The 20,247-nt window shown below is 38.0% G+C and overlaps 2 protein-coding genes across 3 annotated transcripts in view; both read left to right on the forward strand.

Annotated features, from left to right (window-relative positions):
- The first annotated feature begins 234 nt into the window (after positions 1–234).
- Positions 235–7,941, forward strand: polr2c (RNA polymerase II subunit C). Its single transcript, XM_033967882.2, has 9 exons — positions 235–415; positions 1,833–1,882; positions 1,976–2,044; positions 2,921–2,973; positions 4,163–4,291; positions 4,446–4,497; positions 4,792–4,960; positions 6,944–7,018; positions 7,687–7,941. Exons 1-9 carry the CDS (start codon positions 330–332, stop codon positions 7,829–7,831), a joined length of 828 nt encoding a protein of 275 aa, XP_033823773.1. The 5' UTR covers positions 235–329; the 3' UTR covers positions 7,832–7,941.
- A 657-nt stretch (positions 7,942–8,598) lies between these two features.
- The window catches only part of wwp2 (WW domain containing E3 ubiquitin protein ligase 2), a 36,965-nt gene continuing 25,316 nt past the window's right edge, over positions 8,599–20,247 (forward strand). The window contains exons 1-6 of one of the 2 annotated variants that reach the window (XM_033967735.2): positions 8,599–8,679; positions 9,643–9,700; positions 10,138–10,294; positions 10,583–10,704; positions 11,947–12,087; positions 18,187–18,259. In XM_033967735.2, the coding sequence (XP_033823626.1) occupies positions 9,655–9,700; positions 10,138–10,294; positions 10,583–10,704; positions 11,947–12,087; positions 18,187–18,259 (539 nt within the window). In that variant the 5' untranslated portion in view covers positions 8,599–8,679; positions 9,643–9,654. Of the gene's footprint in view, positions 9,038–9,642; positions 9,701–10,137; positions 10,295–10,582; positions 10,705–11,946; positions 12,088–18,186; positions 18,260–20,247 lie in introns of both variants that reach the window. The other variant, XM_055222275.1, reaches the window with a different exon arrangement.

Below are 20,247 nucleotides of genomic sequence, written 5' to 3' on the forward strand. Positions count from 1 at the left end.
TAACTGTTATATTATTTTCATGTGTATTTTGCCCCAGACAAACAAGGCCCGCCTTCCGCTGTAGCTGGAGCCAATCACAAACCCCAAAGCCCGTCTTCCGCTGTAGCTGGAGCCAATCACAAACCCCAAAGCCCGCCTTCCGCTGTAGCTGCAGCCAATCACAAACCCTAAAGCCCGCCTTCCGCTGCAGCTGCAGCCAATCACCAGCACGAACAAACAGCGGTGGGGAAAAGTGAGGAAGTGTTTTCGCGGCTTACGTACAGAACATGGTGCAGAAGCGTCGTACAAATAGACAGATAGACTACAGAGTGTAAAACAAGACTTTAACGATGCCGTATGCTAACCAACCAACTGTAAAGATCACGGAACTTACCGACGAAAATGTGAAGTTCGTCATTGAAAACACCGATTTGGCGTAAGTTCACTGATCTAGGTTTGTGACAACAAAAGCCACAACTAGAGTTATCCTCTCTACTAATCCTTTCTTTTAGTTTTAACTTTTTATTGCATTTGCATAGAATATAAAGTTACAGTCTATACTGTTGCATAATGAAAGAGAATGGAATAGAGACTCCGAGGAGAAAGGGAAAAGGAGAAGATGCTAAATGATGTTAAGTATCTTGAAGTCAAGAGAAAACGGTTTGTTAGGGTAGTGTTAAACAACAAATGTCTGTCTGTCTGTCTGTCTGTCTGTCTGTCTGTCTGTCTGTCTGTCTGTCTGTCTGTCTGTCTGTCTGTCTGTCTGTCTGTCTGTCTGTCTGTCTGTCTGTCTGTCTGTCTGTCTGTCTGTCTGTCTGTCTGTCTGTCTGTCTGTCTGTCTGTCTGTCTGTCTGTCTGTCTGTCTGTCTGTCTGTCTGTCTGTCTGTCTGTCTGTCTGTCTGTCTGTCTGTCTGTCTGTCTGTCTGTCTGTCTGTCTGTCTGTCTGTCTGTCTGTCTGTCTGTCTGTCTGTCTGTCTGTCTGTCTGTCTGTCTGTCTGTCTGTCTGTCTGTCTGTCTGTCTGTCTGTCTGTCTGTCTGTCTGTCTGTCTGTCTGTCTGTCTGTCTGTCTGTCTGTCTGTCTGTCTGTCTGTCTGTCTGTCTGTCTGTCTGTCTGTCTGTCTGTCTGTCTGTCTGTCTGTCTGTCTGTCTGTCTGTTTGTTTGTTTGTCTGTTTGTCTGTCTGTTTGTTTGTTTGTTTGTTTTTTCTTAGCAAGGTAGCCCATATGAATACATTGTTAGAAGCGCCCCATGTGTTCTGCTGAACGCTCAAGCTGTGCGATATCTTTGAGTTCTTTAAATGTCCTATATTACACAAAATTGACTCTTGTGAGATGTTCTAATTTTGTTATCTCATCGAAAACATACCCGGAGTTGTTTTGTTTCGTTTCATTCACACTTGTTTAACTAATCTTTTATTATTAGTCTGTCTACATCTCCAAAGCTCAAAATGTTACACCATATGTTGCCATGAAGCGGTAGTTTTCACTTTAACAGCTACCTTTTACCTTTTGCTCTGTAAAATTCCTGAAATTCCAGGGCTGAAATTATTCTAGCCAGATGACATCACAAGGTGGAGTGTTTTCCGTTTGACAAAAGAACACAGCCTTAATATGCATGATTTGTGTGTTGAACATGTGTGAATGAAACAAACAACTCCAGCTTTATTTTTGACGAGGATAATATAGCATAGAACAGAAAATAGTGCAATGTGACGCTTTAAGCCACTCCTCTATAGATAACCTTTGTGGGTTTTTTTTTTTTCCACCTCCGTACTAAAAGTTTTCTTTTGTCGCTAATCCCAAAGAACTATATGTTTTCTCTCTGCATTCAATAACAAAGTCTGATCTTTTGCAGGGTTGCAAACTCTATCCGTCGGGTTTTCATGTCTGAAGTTGCCACTATAGGTATGGTTAGTTGTAGCAGTTTTGCATTTACATTGGTTAAAACTTTCAAACGTACCTCGTTACATTTATTCTACACATTTTCCACATTTGAAGCTATTGACTGGATCCAGATTGATGCCAATTCTTCTGTGCTCCACGATGAGTTCATTGCTCACAGAGTTGGTGAGTATTCTACATAGGCACTGTTTCAAGAAGCAGGTTTAGTCAAAAGTGAGTTTGTTAACCCTGAACAGAGGTCAACTCAGATTGTTCTGTTTTACAGAGAGAGTTAACTTAAACCCAGAGTAAGTCACCATGGTAACTCTGACTGACAGGTCAGTCACAGACGCACCAGATGCACTTAATAAGGCTTAACAAGAGTTTAATGTTTTCACTTATATTAATTTATACTTGTCACTTATTTTACTCAAACACTTCTTTCATCAACCTCTGCACTAAAGTGTAGGGAAGTACAAATCATTAGATTAAAACTTGATTTATGTAGGATACATTTAAAAAGTATATGAGCTACACAGCACTTAACTACATCTGAGATTAGTTAAAGTTGTACCTAGCAAATTTAATTTAAAATCTGAAATCAAATATTAAAATTGGCATTTTGAAGTTTTTTTTTTTTCTTTAGTGTAAGTGGGGTGCCACAAAATTATGTGGGCCTTTAGAATAGTTTTATTTGTATCTTGATACTAAAGTAGTACACATTTATTTAAACAACTGACTGATCTGTCCAAAAGCATGTTCCACAGCCACATGACTTCCTGTCCTTAGATAGAAGCCTCGTCTGGTTTACCGTTGCCAGGGTGAATCCTCTTTTCTGGGATCCATTGATAAAGTCTTATGTCCTCTGGTAAACTCAAGGTTTGCTATTTGAGTTTTCTAACTCTGCTCCAAACCTTCCTTGTGAAACAGAAATCTTTGAGTTGTCTGTGTCAGTTAACTCTTAAACCCAGGATTTATTGAACCTCATTTGTGAAACTGGGCCATAATGTGTGTTAAAAAGGTTTTCAGTGTTGTTGTTTTTAACTGAACATGTGCTCACAGGTCTAATCCCTCTGACCAGTGACGATATAGTGGATAAACTGCATTACTCAAGGGCAAGTATCCCTAACAACATGTTTTTGCGCTTTAAAGGTGCAGATAGTATATTTTCTGGTGAAATGCTTTTCACCTGGATTTCATCAGTGAGATGTCATTGCTCTGCATAGCAGTTTATTTTATTGCATGCATTTCTGTTGCTAAAAATACCTTGAAAAAATTCTTCCTTCCTCCTGTGAGCAGGGACCTAGTGGCATAGGGTTGGGTGATATTGACAAATATGAATATAATTATTTTCCTGCATTGCAATATTTAGACAACATTTTAACAGTGCATCACTAATGTGCCAAATGTTGCTGTAAATGTCTATCACAAAATGTGAAAGGACCACAAAATGAACCACAAATGCACGATACTCATGTCAAGTTTCTGCCTCTGAGGTCTTTTTATAATTGTGTTAATTGCAGAGTTGATATTCTAATTTTGCATATCTTCAAATCAGCAATAGCAATATTATAATTTTTTTTTAAAATATATATCTTCCATCTCGACATCAGCTAGTTGTCTTCATGGAGATGCATATCATTTTTAAGACCACAGTGATGAACATCCAGGTACTACTTCAAAAACTGTATAATATTGCATATGCTTAATTTCTTCATTGCATTCAGTCTTAAATGAATGAGGCACTATTTTTGAAAGAAATTTAAAAAATGCCCAAATGTTGGGCAAGTGGTTGTGTCATGTGCAAATTATAGAGCTTTAGACACTAAACTTTTAAATGGTTCTTTATGGTTCTTTCTGATCTGTAACAATCTTTTTTCCTGGTCAAAAACATCATAATTTTGTTTCATTCACAAATGTTTCACTTTTTTCAACCAGAAAAGGCTGTGTCCCACCTTGTGATGTCGTGTGGTAATAAATGAAGTGCTCTACTGCATTTTAAAACTCCATACACCTTCACTAGAATCATTTGGATGATTTCAGCCCTGGAATTGCCAATCTCTACTGAACTAAAGGTAAAAGGTGCTGTTAAAATGAAAACTACCACTATAAGACATCACAAGGTGGAACAGAGCATTTTGAGCTTTGGGAATGCCCCAAGCCTAACAATCCATATTACAACCATGTGTGTAATACAGGACCTTTAAATGTCATTACTTATTATTAATGCAACCCATGTGGTTTGCATAGTGTCTATTATGTGTGATGAAATACAAGACTGAAGTGAAGTTGTGTGTTCCACAGGACTGCGCGTGTGAGGACTTCTGCCCTGAATGTTCGGTAGAGCTGACTTTAGATGTCCGCTGCACAGAGGACCAGACACGTCATGTTACGTCACGAGATCTTCTGTCCAATAACCCTCGAGTCATCCCTGTGAGTGCCTTAGGTCTCCATCACAATCAAGTTCAAAACACCCACATGGCCCTCGAGCAGCTTGTTGTAGTGTTTCAGAGTCAATTTCTGCTCACATCTAACTCCAGTCTACAAACTCAAGTTTCAGATATTGTGTTTGTGTCTTTCCTCTCAGGTGACCTCTAGGAGTCGAGACAATGACCCCAATGACTATGTAGAACAGGATGGTAAGCTGCTCAGTCCATAACTGTTGAATGGCTCAAAATGTTTACTCAAATAATGAGAACCATATTATAATAATATCATAATATTTTTTTCAAATTTCCCCCAAAATATATAAAAATTAAGAAAAAAACTAAATGAACCAATGGATGCCAACACAGATTTGAAAGTTTGCCATGTCAAAGCAAAAAGGTTCACATAAGTACTTGTATAAAGTATGGTGTTTAAAACTACTTCTAAGAAGTACAATGTATTTCTAAAACAATTTTTCCCTACTCTGCATGCATTGTTTCTGACAGATATTTTGGTGGTGAAGCTCCGCAAAGGGCAGGAGCTGCGACTCAGGGCTTACGCCAAGAAAGGCTTTGGTAAAGAACATGCCAAATGGAATCCAACAGCCGGAGTGTCGTTCGAATATGATCCGGACAATGCACTGAGGCACACAGTCTACCCCAGGCCCGAGGAATGGTATTGACACTATTTCTATATTTCTCAAATTGAGCTGGATGATTTATATTCAACATTTTTATCTACTCTATTATTTATAACTATTTTTATTTGCAATACTTTAAGGGACTGTATGTTATGGAAGCCCGTTTCCGCCATGAAAAAAAAAATAAAAGCCCCACAGAAAGTCGAAATTACGAGTTTTAAACTCGTAATTATGAGTTTAAAACTCGTAATTATGAGTTTAAAACTCGTAATTATGAGTTTAAAACTCGTAATTATGAGTTTAAAACTCGTAATTATGAGTTTAAAACTCGTAATTTCGACTTTTAAAACTACTAATTATGAGTTTAAAACTCGTAATTAGGACTTTTAAAAGTATGAATTATGAGTTTATAACTCGTAATTTTGGGAATGTAACATTTACAAAAAGTGAACCTTATCAATTTTGATTAAATGAATTTGGTATTTTAATAATTTCCTCAATAAACCAGCGGGGTTGTGACCAGCTGGCACTCTGCTCAGACCAGGAAAACGAGCGCTCACAGACACAGAGCACAGCTCATGAGTGGTCAGAACAGCACTCAGGGCCCACTGATTTGTTCAAGACGCCAGAAACTTTACTGGAGCTTAATTTATTCATTTTTTAAAAGTATGTAGGTGATAAACATAACAGTCCTCCTCCTGTCTCCTCTGCTCTGTACACTCAGTTGCAGTGTGCTACAAGCTCAATTAAGACTTTAAAAGTTCTAATTACGAGTTTTAAACTCATAATTAGTAGTTTTAAAACTCATAATTACGAGTTTTAAACTCATAATTAGTAGTTTTAAAAGTCGAAATTACGAGTTTTAAACTCGTAATTACGAGTTTTAAACTCGTAATTACGAGTTTTAAACTCATAATTACGAGTTTTAAACTCATAATTACGAGTTTTAAACTCATAATTACGAGTTTTAAACTCATAATTACGAGTTTTAAACTCGTAATTTCGACTTTCTGTGGGGCTTTTATTTTTTTTTTCATGGCGGAAACGGGCTTCCATAGTATGTAGCCTGCACTTTTACAGTTTTTAAAAAGGTGCTAAAAAGATACTAAGAAACAAAAGCATGATACAAAACGGTACACAACAGCTTGACAAACATTATGAGATGTGCAGTAGTTTCATTAGTGGGATGCACACACAAGAGCACCAGAGAGCAAAGGGAGGAGAGACTCAGAGCATCAAAAATGAAAGTGAAACTTATAGACTATATTAATATGTTGTAAAAAAAACATGGTAAGTGTGAAATTCCTTTTCTGTGCTGAGGGCACACAGCAAGCTCAGTCCTTGTTATCTTAACATCCATCATCAGAGCTATAATACTCCCTACAATAGAAGCAATCACACTGGACTGCGCTAGACTGGAATGGATAACACTATCATAATGTGTTGAGGTTTCATGTCTCCAAGTCGGCAAATAGGTTATACCACAGAAGTTGTTAGAACTCAACCATTATGGCTCTTATGTTCAGCACTTGGGCTACTACAATTTATTCTACAACAGTTGGTGTCACGTTTGTCTACAGACAAATGTTTAATTAACACATTAATTATTGTGCTCAATGGGTGTACATGGTTTCATATAAAACCTACATTTGCTTGATTTATCAGCTCTACACTAACTTGCGGAACTCCAGAATCAACTGATAAACATTTAGGTCTACAGTGCTGTGAAAAAGTATTGTATGTTCAGGTAAAAGTTATTTATTTAGCCCTTATTGTTGAGGCAATTTAAGGACAATATATTATGATGGCTTAAATGAGCTTTAACCATCACTCGACTACTGGGGCAACACACATAGTCCTCATTTCCTTCTTGTCCTACATTTTATGCAGTTTATTGTAACTTGTCTGATTGTACAGTGATTTTTGTTGTTTTGAAAGTAAAATAAATCAAATAAAATGTGTTATTATTCACATTTTTTTATTATCTGAATGCTGCTGTTGCGCTGTTTTCTGTTTAGGCCCAAGAGCGAATACTCTGAAATCGAAGAGGATGAGGTCCAGGCCCCGTATGATCCAAATGGGAAACCAGAAAGGTTAGTAACTTCCTATTTTTGCTTGACTAGGTTGTTATTGATGACTAAACCTTTTTTTTAAATGAATCATATTGTAGCATGAGCTGCTTGATTTATTAGATACTGATCAATCAATCAATATATAGAACTTAATTTATCCTTGAGGGGGAATTGAGTCATACATTATGTTGTTAATTATTCGGCCCTCTACAGCTCATACGTTGATTACAACAAAAAAATACGGGAAAAAATTCCTCACTAGTGGAAATAAAGTTACATGCAAAAAATATGAAGCCTTAAAGAGGTAAATTTAATTTTTGGTGCTTTCTACCATTTTATAATGTTTGTCAAAAAACATGCTTGAAGAGGTTTTTGATGTCGTCCATGCATGTTTGATTAATTTAGCGATTTCTCCAGGGCCCTATTCAAACCCTCCTTAGTTAGCAGTACAGTTCTACCTAGCACTCAGCCCACAAGCCTACGCCACCCATCGTCCCACACAGCAGTTATCCAAATATGTACAAAACATGATGAAAACAATACAGTACAACAGTGCATGTCAATTGTAATATGATATCGCTCTGAGAGGGGGTGACTTGGCATGGAGAGCAAAGGGCCCCCCCTCAGAGCATCAAGCACAAAAGTGAAACTTCAAATCAAATTAGATGCAATGGTGTTTTTTTGTGCAGGTTTTACTACAATGTGGAGTCATGTGGCTCTTTGCGGCCCGAAACGATTGTCATGTCAGCGCTGGGTGTCCTGAAGAGGAAACTGAGTGATTTGCAAACTCAGCTGAGCCATGAGATCCAGAGTGATGTACTCACCATCAACTGAACTCAGTAGACAGGCACCCCCCCCCCCCCCACACACACACACACACACACACAAACACAATACTGTAGCTTTTTCATTCTTTCTTTTCAAATAAATATCCTGTGGAACTTAAGTACTGCCTTTGTCTTATACTTTTTTTTTTAACAATTGCTTTAATTTAAGTCTACTTTATTTCACAGCAGGACTCTTTGAACAATTGAGTTCTTATTGAAGATATCTTGTTGCCTTCACATTCTTGAAATTGATTGTAAATGGGTGGGTAAGAGGTAGGGCAGGAGTAAAAAAACAAAACAAATGAATGATGAATTATCCTAATAATTGTGTTACTTATGTGTGTTACCTGTTTGTTACTGTTGCATAGTGCTTCATAGTCTCCATGTGTACATTCTTGTGTGTGTTAAGTGTAAGTTTTTCCATGCTCTTGTGAAGAAATGCATCAGCTTTTTATAAACCCTTTTTTCAGCTGAAATGTTAAACTGTAGAAGATAAAGGGTTAAGATTGCATTCAGCTTGTAGAATCATGTAAATCTCAGATGGAGGGGAGATTCCTCTGTGGATGAGTCCATATTTTACAGTCTGTGGGCCATGTTCAGCCTACGGGGTGAGTCACTGTTGTGAAAAAAGAATTTCCCCGAAAAAACTCTAGAAACTCATGAAATCTTTTGGCTTCAAGTCCTGTGAACTAAGAAGCGCGTCTGTCTAGATCTATGAGAGCAGATTGGAGAGTTTATGTAGCGCTTCCATGTTACCCACAATCCTTTGGTGAAGCTCTGGTCACGTGGTATTTTCACTAAAGCGGAAATGGAAATGGAAGTTGACTAACGACAGAAAAAAAACAACTGATAAAGGTACGTCCACCGCGTCGGTGAACCCCGAAAGCTCGGGGTCCAGTCTGTGGTACAAGCCCACTGGAGTGTGTTATGTGAGGGGGCAGGACAGCGCTCATTTCCCCCGATGAGCTCCGTCTCTGAGCATGACAGCTAACGGTTAGCCTAACAGAAAAGAGACACACCAATAAACATATACCTAGTTGACGTGAATCTGATAAACTCCGTATTATAACCGAGTTTAATTGTGAGTGTGTGATACATTGCCCGTGTCTGTTGTTGTTGTTGGGAATTGGCTGTATGTCACATGATTCACCTTCCTTCGCCCTGATCTGAGAGAAGGTGAAGATTCCCAAAGCCGCACAACGAAGCGCTTCAGGTCAGCCCCAGCCTCTCTACTGTATGAACTACACACGGTTAACACTGTGCTTGAGCTGGTGTAGGGAGGTGATGTATCCTTTGCCACTCGTCATTGACTAATCCAAACCCAAGTGGAGCACCTTCAACTCTTGTCAGCTGATGACTTGCCATACATTGTTCTTTTAACACCTCTTATTGTGCTGAAGGTGCTGCTGAAACATGAAATTCTATTAGTGTTGTCGATTTCAATGCAAAGGAAAAGATTTGATACTCAATAATGATTCTGATTCTTTAGACAACATTAAATTGTAGTACTTTAATTTATTTTACCATGAGGCCTTATATCTGTGTAATTCCGCAGTCGTCCAGGTAGGCTCCATAGTGGTCCATGGGCACGAACTGGTCTATGTAGTTTTATATATTGGTACAGCATAAGGTCATTCTAAAGCTATTCAGGAAAGGTTTATTTAAGTCCTGTGAATGTGGCTTTTTAATATAGATACCTGCTCAGATAATCTAGTTTTGAAACTAGTTTTCAATTCTGATTTTCTATACTTTTGATAACCCTAATTTCCATAAGGTTCAATAAAGTCCATTCCTCCTGTTGGACCTTTTGCGTTTCAGAGCGGTGATGCCATGGCTGCTGCTCACACCTCTGAGAAGTCCCAACTCATCCTCACAGGTAAACTGACCAAGGCTGAATTCTGTTTTTAACTCTGCTGCTGCTGACTGAAGTTCAGTCATTGACCCTGTGCCACAACAGTCATATGTTGTTTATTTGGATTCATGCTCCCTTAGGCTTTCTGTCAACTTGCTTTGTGTATTTGGGCAATACATACAGAATAATCCTGTGGGAGTTCAGACTCTATCATATATACCATTTGCTAGAAAAACATGTTTCATTTTATATATTTTTGTGTTCGACTGACATAAAGACTAAAATACTACTAAAATATTTGCTTGTAGCAGCACAATGAAGCTAACTGATCTAGGGTTAAGGCTTGAATTTCATCATGAAATAATTAACCGGATACTTCTGGACTGCCATTCCCACTACATAATCAGACTTCTATTCCACAATATACTTGAGATTTGATTGACTGGGTGTCTTGTGTGTAGTGGTGTCTGCAAAGCCTCAATCTCCGAAGCTCCCCAGCCGTCATTCACGTCTCAGCACTTTTGTGGAGGTGACAGCTGATGGCTTGAGCAGTGAGAGCAAGAAAACGGGCAAGCGCAGCGGTCATGTGGAGCTACAGTGGAATGAGGACCTGATGCTGTGAGCTACACACAATTACACCATATTACTGTGAGAAACGCTGCCATTTGGCAACGTGTTACCTGAATGCTATGCTAATAAAGCTGTACATTCTGCAACAGCAGAAGTGCTCAAAAAGAGTCTGGTGATTGTTACTGCACTTAACTAACTGCACAGGATACTTGTATTATTTGTATATTTTCTGTTGCACAATAGTGATGGTGATACACAGTTAATTACACTACATGTGGCTACATACACTGCTCATGCCTATTACATATCTAATCTCATGTTCTTATGATTGGGTAGAAATGTAACGCCTCAGAGTCATCTGGACCTCAAGCTGTGGAGCTGTCACACCCTGAGGAAGGAGCTGCTGGGCAGTGCTACCATTGACCTCATGGATACTCTGCGCACACACCAGGGCAAAAGTACTGTGTCCTTCTCGCAACAATGTTTAATTTACTCAAATGACAACATTAGCACATGGTCATCATTAGTCAGCCAACACGTTTATGCTAAACCTTCCTCCTTCCTTCTTTTCTTTAACTGTGCGGTGCAGTACTGGAATTTCCCCACTGTGGGACTAATAAAGGCATATCTTATCTTATCTTATCTTAAACTCCTTTTCTTATAGCCCACATAGCAGTCTGGTGTACCTTCAGGGCACCACCATTTGGCTTCAATCCATGATCGACCACACATTACACATTTTTTCTCATTTGCAACTCATTTTTATTAAGACAACAAGAATGAAATGGCCTATATGCTCCTTTGTACAAATCTTTTCAGTTTTGTAACATTATTCATGTAACCTTTACTGGAGATATATATATATATATATATATATATAATATTATTCAATATGATTATGTTTATGAATTAATACATTTGTCTATTGATTTCACTATTGTCTACTTTCTATACTGACAGTCCTGCAACCCACATCAGAACCACTGCTATATAGTGAAGGGTATCAATAAAGTCTCTTTACAATTAAAAAAACTATATATTATAAAGGCAATTGATAAGATATCTTGAGCAGATGTCTTCTATTGTACTCAGTGGTTTATAAAGTTTATCTCCTTTAATACACCTATATATGGGCACCTGAGATGTTCTTGGTTGTCCACTTCTCTGTCTAACAACACTGTCCCTGTCTCCATAATTCTTGTGCCAGGCACGAATTGACGGACATGATGGTGGATCTCCTCCACACTTTGTTCTGTAGTTTCATTGAATCCAACTTTGTCTCAAACTCTGAGGAGTTTCCTTTGTAATAACATTTTTAAATTGTAAAGATACTTTATGGACACCCTGTATTTATAACTACATTTGTAATAATTTAACAAAATTATAATCTTATAGTCTTATAAATGAAAGGCACTATAAGTATGTATGTATGTGTGTATATATATATATATATATATATATATATATATATATATATATATATATATATATATATATATATATATAAATTTAAATAAATGGTCGTGAACATTTTTTACAGGTCAAAAGAACTTTCAAAAAACTATTGCTCTGTAACAACCAGCAACATGCATCACATGTCCCCTCTAATTTATGAAGAGCAAATGTGTGTACTATTCAGCTCTTCCAGACTAAGATTATGTTCTGTGTTCTTCTGTTCCCTTGCATGTTTCCTTCCCCAGTGGAGAACATCCAGCTAAGTTTAGTGCTACAGACGGAGAGCAAAGGCACAGTTGTGAGTGGAGGTGAACTCACAGTGTGTCTGGATGGCCTCGTCGTAGATCTGGGATCCCTATCCAGCAACAACAGCCCAGCAGCAGACAGTGAGTTATTACTTAGCATGTCTCAGGTGCAATGCTGATCAGTAACTAGTTACAAAGGGATTACTGTAATCAATATTTTGTACTAGTTAAAGTATTGCAGTAATGTAACTAGTTACATAGAAAATGGAGTCATTGGATTACAGTTACTGGCCTTGGTAACTTTTAGTTACCTTTTCCCTGCCAAAAATGTTTATAATCCATAGAAGTGTCTTAAAAAACATGGCATGGGCCCAATATTTCAAAACTTTGAATCCAGCTTCCAAAATACTCTGGATTCTGATCAATGGTTCAGAGTTAAAATTATATGATGAAAAACTAAGATAAAAAAGAAGAAATCTGGTGAGAAAAGCTGTGACCACTATGATTTTAACACCACGGACCCATACCCAATTTCAGATTCAACTCCAATCCACCTGGATTAATTCTGATTAGGTCTGAAATGGTGGCCCCTGGTGCCAAACACATATCAACTATGACCTTACAAATATTGGTTTATGGAGGACTCTCTGCTTCACGTCTGCGAAATGAGATGAGAAAGTGTTCATGTTTTTTGTAAATTGGTTCCTGAGCTGTATGTTTCCTATTTTTCAAAGTAACTTATAGTAATCAGTAATCATACTGCTTTTGAAATAAAGTAATCAGAGTAGTAGTTGGATTACTTTTAAAAGGAGTAATCAGTAGTCAGTAATCAGATTAGTTTTGCAAAGTAATCTGACAAACACTGATCAGGTGTCAGTCACTACATGCACAACTTAAAGATCCCAATAACACATCTGGAGCCAAAAAGTACTTGGATACGTGCTGCACGTTATACAGTTGAAAGATTTTTTCTCACATTCTCACACTTTTTTCTCACAGTCTGATATGAAATCAGACTAAACCTTTCCTGTTTTAGGTCAGTTAGCAAAATTATTTCTATTTACTAAATGCCAGAATAATAAGAGAAGAATTTTTTGACAATTTTTCATTGCTTTCTTCCAAATCAGAAGTTTACATACACAAAGATTACTTTGCCTTTGAAGAATTTGGAAAAACCCAGATGATGTTGTCAATAAACCTATCAGAAGCTTCCAAAGTCATGACATCATTTGAATTAATTACAGACACACTTGCTGATGTATTTGAAGGCACACCTGAAACACATTGCTTCTTTGTGTAACATCATTGGAAAGTCAAAGGAAATGAGCCAAGATATCAGGAAGAGAACTGTGGACTTACACAAGTCTGGTTCATCCTGTAATTTCCAGATGCTTGAAGGTGCCACGTTCATCTGTTCAAACAATTATACACAAGTGTAAACACCATGAGAATGTCCAGCCATCACACCGCTCAGGAAGGAGACAGGTTCTGTGTCTCAGAGATGAACGTACTTTGGTTTGAAATGTGCATATCAACCCAAGTACAAAAGCAAAAGACCTTGTGATGCTGGCTGAAGCTGTAAGAGTGTGTCATTATCCACAGTGAAACGAGTACTGTACCAACATGGACTGTAAGGCCACTCTGCCAGGAAGAAGATACTCCTAAGGAAACATAAATAAGATGGATTACAGTTTGCAAATGCACAAAGGGTGAAAGACCTTCACTTTTGGAGACGTGTCCTGTGGTTTGTGCCTAAATTTAAAGTGAACTGTTTGGTCATAATGAGCATTGTTACGTTAGGAGGAAAAAGGGGGAAGCTTGCAAACCTGAACACCATCCCAACTGTGAAATATGGGGGTGGCAGCATCATGTTGTGGGGTTGTTTTGCTGCAGGAGCGACTGGTGCACTTCACGAAATAGATGGCATCATGAGGAAAGAACACCATCTTAAGACATCAGCCAAGAAGTTAAAGCTTGGGCGCAAATGGGTCATCCAATTGGGCAATGTTACAAAGGTTACAAAGTGGCTTAAGGATAACAAAGTCAGTGTTTTGCAGTGGCCATCACAAAGCTCTGATCTCAGTACTATTGAAAATTTACAGGCAGACCTGAAAAGGCATGTGCAGGGCAGCCTACAAACTTTTCTCAGTTACACCAGTTCTGTCTGGAGGAATGGGCCAAAATTCCTTCGAAGTAGTCTTCCAACTTGTGCGAAGCTTGTGGAAGGATCTCCAAAACCTTTGACTCAAGTCATACAGTTTAAAGTCAGTGTTACCAAATACTAATGAAATGTATGTAACCATCGGACTTTGAAGAAAGTAATGAAAAATTATCTTCTTCTCTCATTATTTTGGCATTTAGCAAATAGAAATTGTTTTGGTAATCCTAATTGACCTAAAACAGGAAAGGTTTAGTCTGATTTCATGTCAGACAATGAGGAAAACAAATTGTATGTGTCTTTTTTATTTAGTTTATGTAAACTTCTGGTTTCAACTGTATGAATGATAATCATTTTTATTAGTAATTATAGCTTATGCCCCCATTCATACTTATTCTCTTCTTTGGCCTGCATGTAGGTTTGGGGGCAAATGTGATTTGAATTTGGCTGTTTAGCGCACTAGGATTTCTCTGTGCATGTAAACGTAATGACTGCACTCCCATCACACTAGGAGAAACATTAAACTGCACAAGGCAAGGAACTGAAATGTGTTTAGAGGTATCTGCACTTATTTTAAATTAGCAATGACACAAATTATTGCTTCTCCTGCGTGGATTAGCCTGTTTTTCATTGGTTTGGTCCCACAGAACTTTGATTATGTTTAATTGCACCATGAAGAGCAATTAACCTGTGAGCAATGCATTTCCTAACTTAATTTTGGTAATCTAGGAATTCTCTTAGTTGTTTATGTTGAGTGTGAATGTGAAATGCATGTGAATATGACATTTCTCCCAAATTTGACCAGGATAAACAGGTGCCACTTGAGAACATTTTCATAATATACTAAAAACATAAAAAAAAAATGCACACAAGTCCTAAACCCTTGTGTTTAATCTAGAAAAAAACATTATTTTATTACTAAATTACTTAACAGTTATTTGAATAATTTATTTGTAGCAATTAATTCATTAACTTGTTTCAGCTCTACATTTTATTTATTTGTATTATTATGTGCACTGTTTTTACTGTCCTCACTTTAGTGTGTAAGACCTGCCTTGACCTATGAATTTCTCCAGTGTGAGATCAATTGATCTTTGTCATTAGCCCTGGTCTTAGCCAGTGAAAGTCATAGATATCACAAGTAAATTGTTTGGATACTGCTTTTTATCAATGTTTCTTTATTTGTTTATTATTCTTGTCATGTCTTTAACCTTCACTACATTCATCTAAGTATGGTTGTAGTTAGATTCCAAGGGATGCTGTGCTACCCCTATGCTCCAGTCTGAGAAAGACCAGTTACTGTGTGGCAATTCCCATGCAAATCTACATGTGGTGCTGTTTCACTAGACGTGTAGACTGGTGGCAAAATCTGAAGTAATCATGCCAATGAGTTAGTTTGCAGATTATTAGTAGCTGGCTTTCATGTTTTTATGTTCAAATACAGTACACTGAACATTTTTGGTTGTCACTTGAGTTAGGCTTTGTAGGTGGTTAGTACTTACAAAAACATGAGGTATATTCATACATTTGATCATGGAACACTGACGAGATTGGTTCAGTCCAGGTTGAACCTCAGGTTGTCTAGGACCTCAGTGAAGCCCATGAAGCCATTTTGAGTTGCTTTGATTAAAATTGGCATTAAGTGAGCAAAACCGCCTTCTTGGGACTAGTCATTTTAGTTCATTTTATATTATCTTTTGTCTAGAAACAGTCAAATATTGAGATAAATGCATAACCAGTTGCAGCACATAGTCATCTTAATCACTAGTTAAAAGGCCTAACTTATTCAGAGGACTTGGAAAGTGTTGGTATCAGAGCAGACATGAGACAGCATATGGTGGCATGTATCCCTTTAAATTTAGAATTTTAGTCTAATATAGAATACAACTTCAATCTGTCCAGGGGCTACTGAGGGATACTCATCTTTGCTATAACCTGGTACGATGCTGCTTTCCGTTGGATCAATTTAACATTTTTTGCTGTCCTGTTATGAATAAAAAACAAACCACGTGTCGGATTTCCATAAATGTGCCTTGTTTGTTTTTGAAGTGAAGCATACAAGGATGGGGCTCACTGCGGCAGAGTCAGCTGCTGGTTCGCTATGTGAACCTCTAAGGGAGGTTACTGCCTCTCTGTAGCTCAGTGCACAATGCACATGCACTGTGGTAGGGTCTCAGGAGATTTATGCATATGCTGTCCAGTTTGGATGTGAAACAAACATGGTTTTCATAAAGGTGCACAGAAAGCCAGTGTATGGCTCTGAATAAACACAAGGCTGTGTGTGGGTGTGTGTGCGTGCGCTCGCACCATTGACCTAAGACATGGGTGGGGCTTATTTTGAATCCTGTACCTTGCTTTGGTCTGCACTGGAAGATACAACAGTGGACTATGCACATCTTTCTGACCCAGCTTCTTTCAACAGCACTTGACAGCTCTTCAGTTAGGCTTCTAGTTGTTTAAAGTCCAGTATGCTCCTGATGTAATTGGGCTCATCTACTGTACTATTTTGTTCCATGTGAAGTCAGCCAATGCCGCCCATTCAAACCTCTTGGATTTGCCCCCCCAAAGTTTCAGTGATTATTGTTATTTCAACTAAGCCATATCATACCACTCATGATACCAGTATGTTTTGGGTTCAATGTGAAATTTTAGAGTTTCACATTTTAATTTGCATGCGCCCTCCAGCCAGATCTCATTTAGGATGCAAGGAGACGATTACTACCTCTAAGTGAGCATATACTCTGTGGAGGCACTGTAGGCACTCAAGAGAAAAACCCTAATAATGACCTGCCTGTAGTGTATAGTCTTTCAGATTGGCTCTAGCAAGAAAATCTGGCAAGATTGAACATCTGGTAAGGGGTAGTTGTATGTAGTTGTATATGACCAGGTCTATGAAATCAAACTTTCTGAATGAGAAAGTAAAGTAAAAATCAAGCATCAGTTTTCACATGAAGGTAAAACAACACGTTTTAGTTTACTTCTAGTATAATAAACATTGTATATTTGCTCCTAATATGCCATAGTAATCATTCTTTAGTATTTATCATATTGTCAATCAATCTAACATCCAGCGTAGACTCTTCCTCACAAGGAGACACAAGGCGGCACAAGGCACTTACTTGGCCCATTTCTGCCTGCTCCACCCATTTGCCCCCTTCTCCAGAGATGTCAGTTTGAATTTGTGAGACAAACAAATATACATAGTTTGCACTAAAATAGCCAAAAAGGACTAGGAACAGTACGCACAATATATAAAGTCTCTTGCAGTTGTTGAACAGTGGGTGACAAAACAGCTCCACTCCATTACAATTTATGGTATTTTTCCCCCACAAATGTCTTCTACGGAGATCAGCAGTAGTCACAGGAGAAAAGTCTAATCTCTGCATGTTTGTAACAGATCCTCACACATGCACCAGTATTTGTAGATTGCAAATTTTAGGTGTGTCCACATTATGATACTGAAGTTTTTCTCCAGTTATCGCAATTCCAATAGGTTGTGTTGACGTGATGTCACAACATTGCTCTTAACATTGAGCTGGAAGATAGGTCAGAATGGTGGAATCTGCTTTTACAATAGCCTCACTATTGGGGAAAAAAGAAAATCTGCAATCTGCATGACCTGCATTAATTTTAGCTGCTCCCCATCTGGATCGTATATATTTATTATATTAAATATTATTGACCTATGGAATGTTGAGATGTCATCTGAAACCCAACAACATTGATTTTGTCATATTGCTGCATGTTTTCATATAAAAGTTGATCAATGAAAAAATGCACAAGTGAATGTAGTCACTCAGTAATTTCTATAATTTTAAATGTAACTAATTACTATTACATGGCTACCATTATACTCAATTACAAGAACAAGCACATGTTAGCACTTGTGCTATAACACTTAAAACAATAATCCAATGTATTTGCTGTGTCCATATTAAATCAATAAATACATTTTGTTAATCTACTCAAAAAATTACAATTACCCCAAAAATCTATGCTGTTACAGTAACCTGAGTATTTGTAATTAATTATTTCCCAGTCCTGGTTGTGACATGTAGTAGTAACGTGTGTTCTGTTTACAGAGTCGTCATCAGAGAGAGGAGACCTGAGCAGTACTCAGACTGAGCCAAATCCCACTGTGGCCTCTCACAGCAGGTCAGCTTACAAACACACATCCAATTATGTGAAGATTTCCTGCACAGTAGGGATCAACTATTTTGGGAAACTTTTTCTGACATTGTGATAAAATTTTATGTTTATGTTCTAATAGTAGAATTATGTTGCATTTTTTTTTAAACTTCTCTGGAAGTAGGGCTGCAGTTATCCATTATTTTAGTAATTGAGTAATCTATCAACTATTTACTTTGATTAATTGAGTAATCTGTTCATATTTTACATTCCATAAAATATCCTTAGAAAGCATATTAGTTGTTATTTTTAGTTATGTGTGATAGTTAAAATAAATAAGTATTTTTTCAGCTTGAAATAACACTTTTATTCTCAGTTACACATCAATATGTCGCCAAAGCAGAAGCATTTCATCAGATCAAAAGCTCTGTAGAATTTTTATTACCAATTTACTTGTGAACTACAGTTACCGTGCGTATGAATTAATTTAATAAAAAATAAAGTTTTATGTTCCGTCACTTCAGCTAAGATAAGAGTTAAACATTTTCAAGTGTTTATCCTTTGCGTTGTATTCTGTGCCCGATCTGCACCACTGACGTTGAGTTATTTTGCAGAGTTAGCTCTGCATGCTGTTTGCTTTAGCCTCGATGTCTTCGCTTCTCGTCTCAGTCTTTTAGTGTACTAGTTTGTTTTCATCATCATTGCCCTCCATGCTCTTGCACGCAAATAAATTCCACTCCCTAAACTTACTCGTGGATGTAAAATACCCCATTGGCAAAAACATGACCCAGGCAATAAACAGCTACGCCCTGCCAGTAATCAGATACCCAGCAGGAATCATAAGCTGGCCAAAACAGGAGATACAGACCACAGCCGTTAAGACCCGAAAGCTCCTGACCATGCATAGCGGGTTCCATCCCAAATCCAGCACCCTGAGACTGTACGCGAACTGTAAGGATGGAAGCTGAGAGACCTATTGTCCAGGACGAAACATCCTGTGTGAAAAATAATTGCCGACCTTGTTAAATGATGAGGTAACTGTTATTAATCATATTATTGTGAAAAGCTGAGTTCAGTTTCATAGCCACACCCAGGCCTGATGCTGCCTGAACTTTCAAATCAAGAGATCACTTACATAGAACCTGTCGGACAAGATGAAGTCAGTCATACTGAACCCAAGACTTCCTGCCGCGAACCAAGGAAATTCAGGAGCAGATGAGAAGAAAAGTAATGGACATGTGTCAGTCTGGAGAAGGTTACAAAGCCATTTCTAAATCTTTGGGACTCCAGCGAACCACAGTGAGAGCCATTATCCACAATGGAGAAAGCATGGTAAAGTGGTAAATCTTCCCAGGAGTGGCCGGCCTACAAAAATTACCACAAGAGCACAGCGACGACTGAGCCAAGAGGTCACAAAGGAACCCAGAACAACATCTAAACAACTGCAGGCCAGCCAGGACCTGGATGACTTGCTGTGATTGAAGGAACCATGAACTCTGCTCTCTACCAACAAATCCTGAAGGAGAATGTCTGGTCATCAGTTTGTGACCTGAAGCTGAAGCGCACTTGGGTTCTGCAGCAGGACAGTGATCCAAAGCATACCGGCAAGCCCACTTCTGAATGGCTTAAAAAAAAGAAAATTAGGGTTTTGGAATTGCCTGGTCAAAGTTGTGACCTGAACCCAAGAGAGATGCTGTAGCTTGACCTTAAAAAGTCGGATCATGCTTGGAAACCCCCCAATGTGGCTGTTTTAAAAGAATTCTGCAAAGACGAGTGGGCCAAAATTCCTCCACAGTGATGTGAACCACCCTCAGCAGTTGTTGCTGCTAAGGGTAGTTCAACCGGTTATTAGATTTAGGGGGCAATTACTTTTTCAAGGCAAGTTTATTTGTATAGCACAATTCGTACACAAGGTAATTCAAAGTGCTTTACAGAATAAGAAAGACATTAAAATCACACAAATCAAACATAAATAATCACAAATAATCATCATAAAATCAACATTAAAAGAGAAG

Source organism: Periophthalmus magnuspinnatus, chromosome 6, assembly GCF_009829125.3.
Source record: "Periophthalmus magnuspinnatus isolate fPerMag1 chromosome 6, fPerMag1.2.pri, whole genome shotgun sequence".
Lineage (NCBI taxonomy): Eukaryota > Metazoa > Chordata > Actinopteri > Gobiiformes > Gobiidae > Periophthalmus > Periophthalmus magnuspinnatus.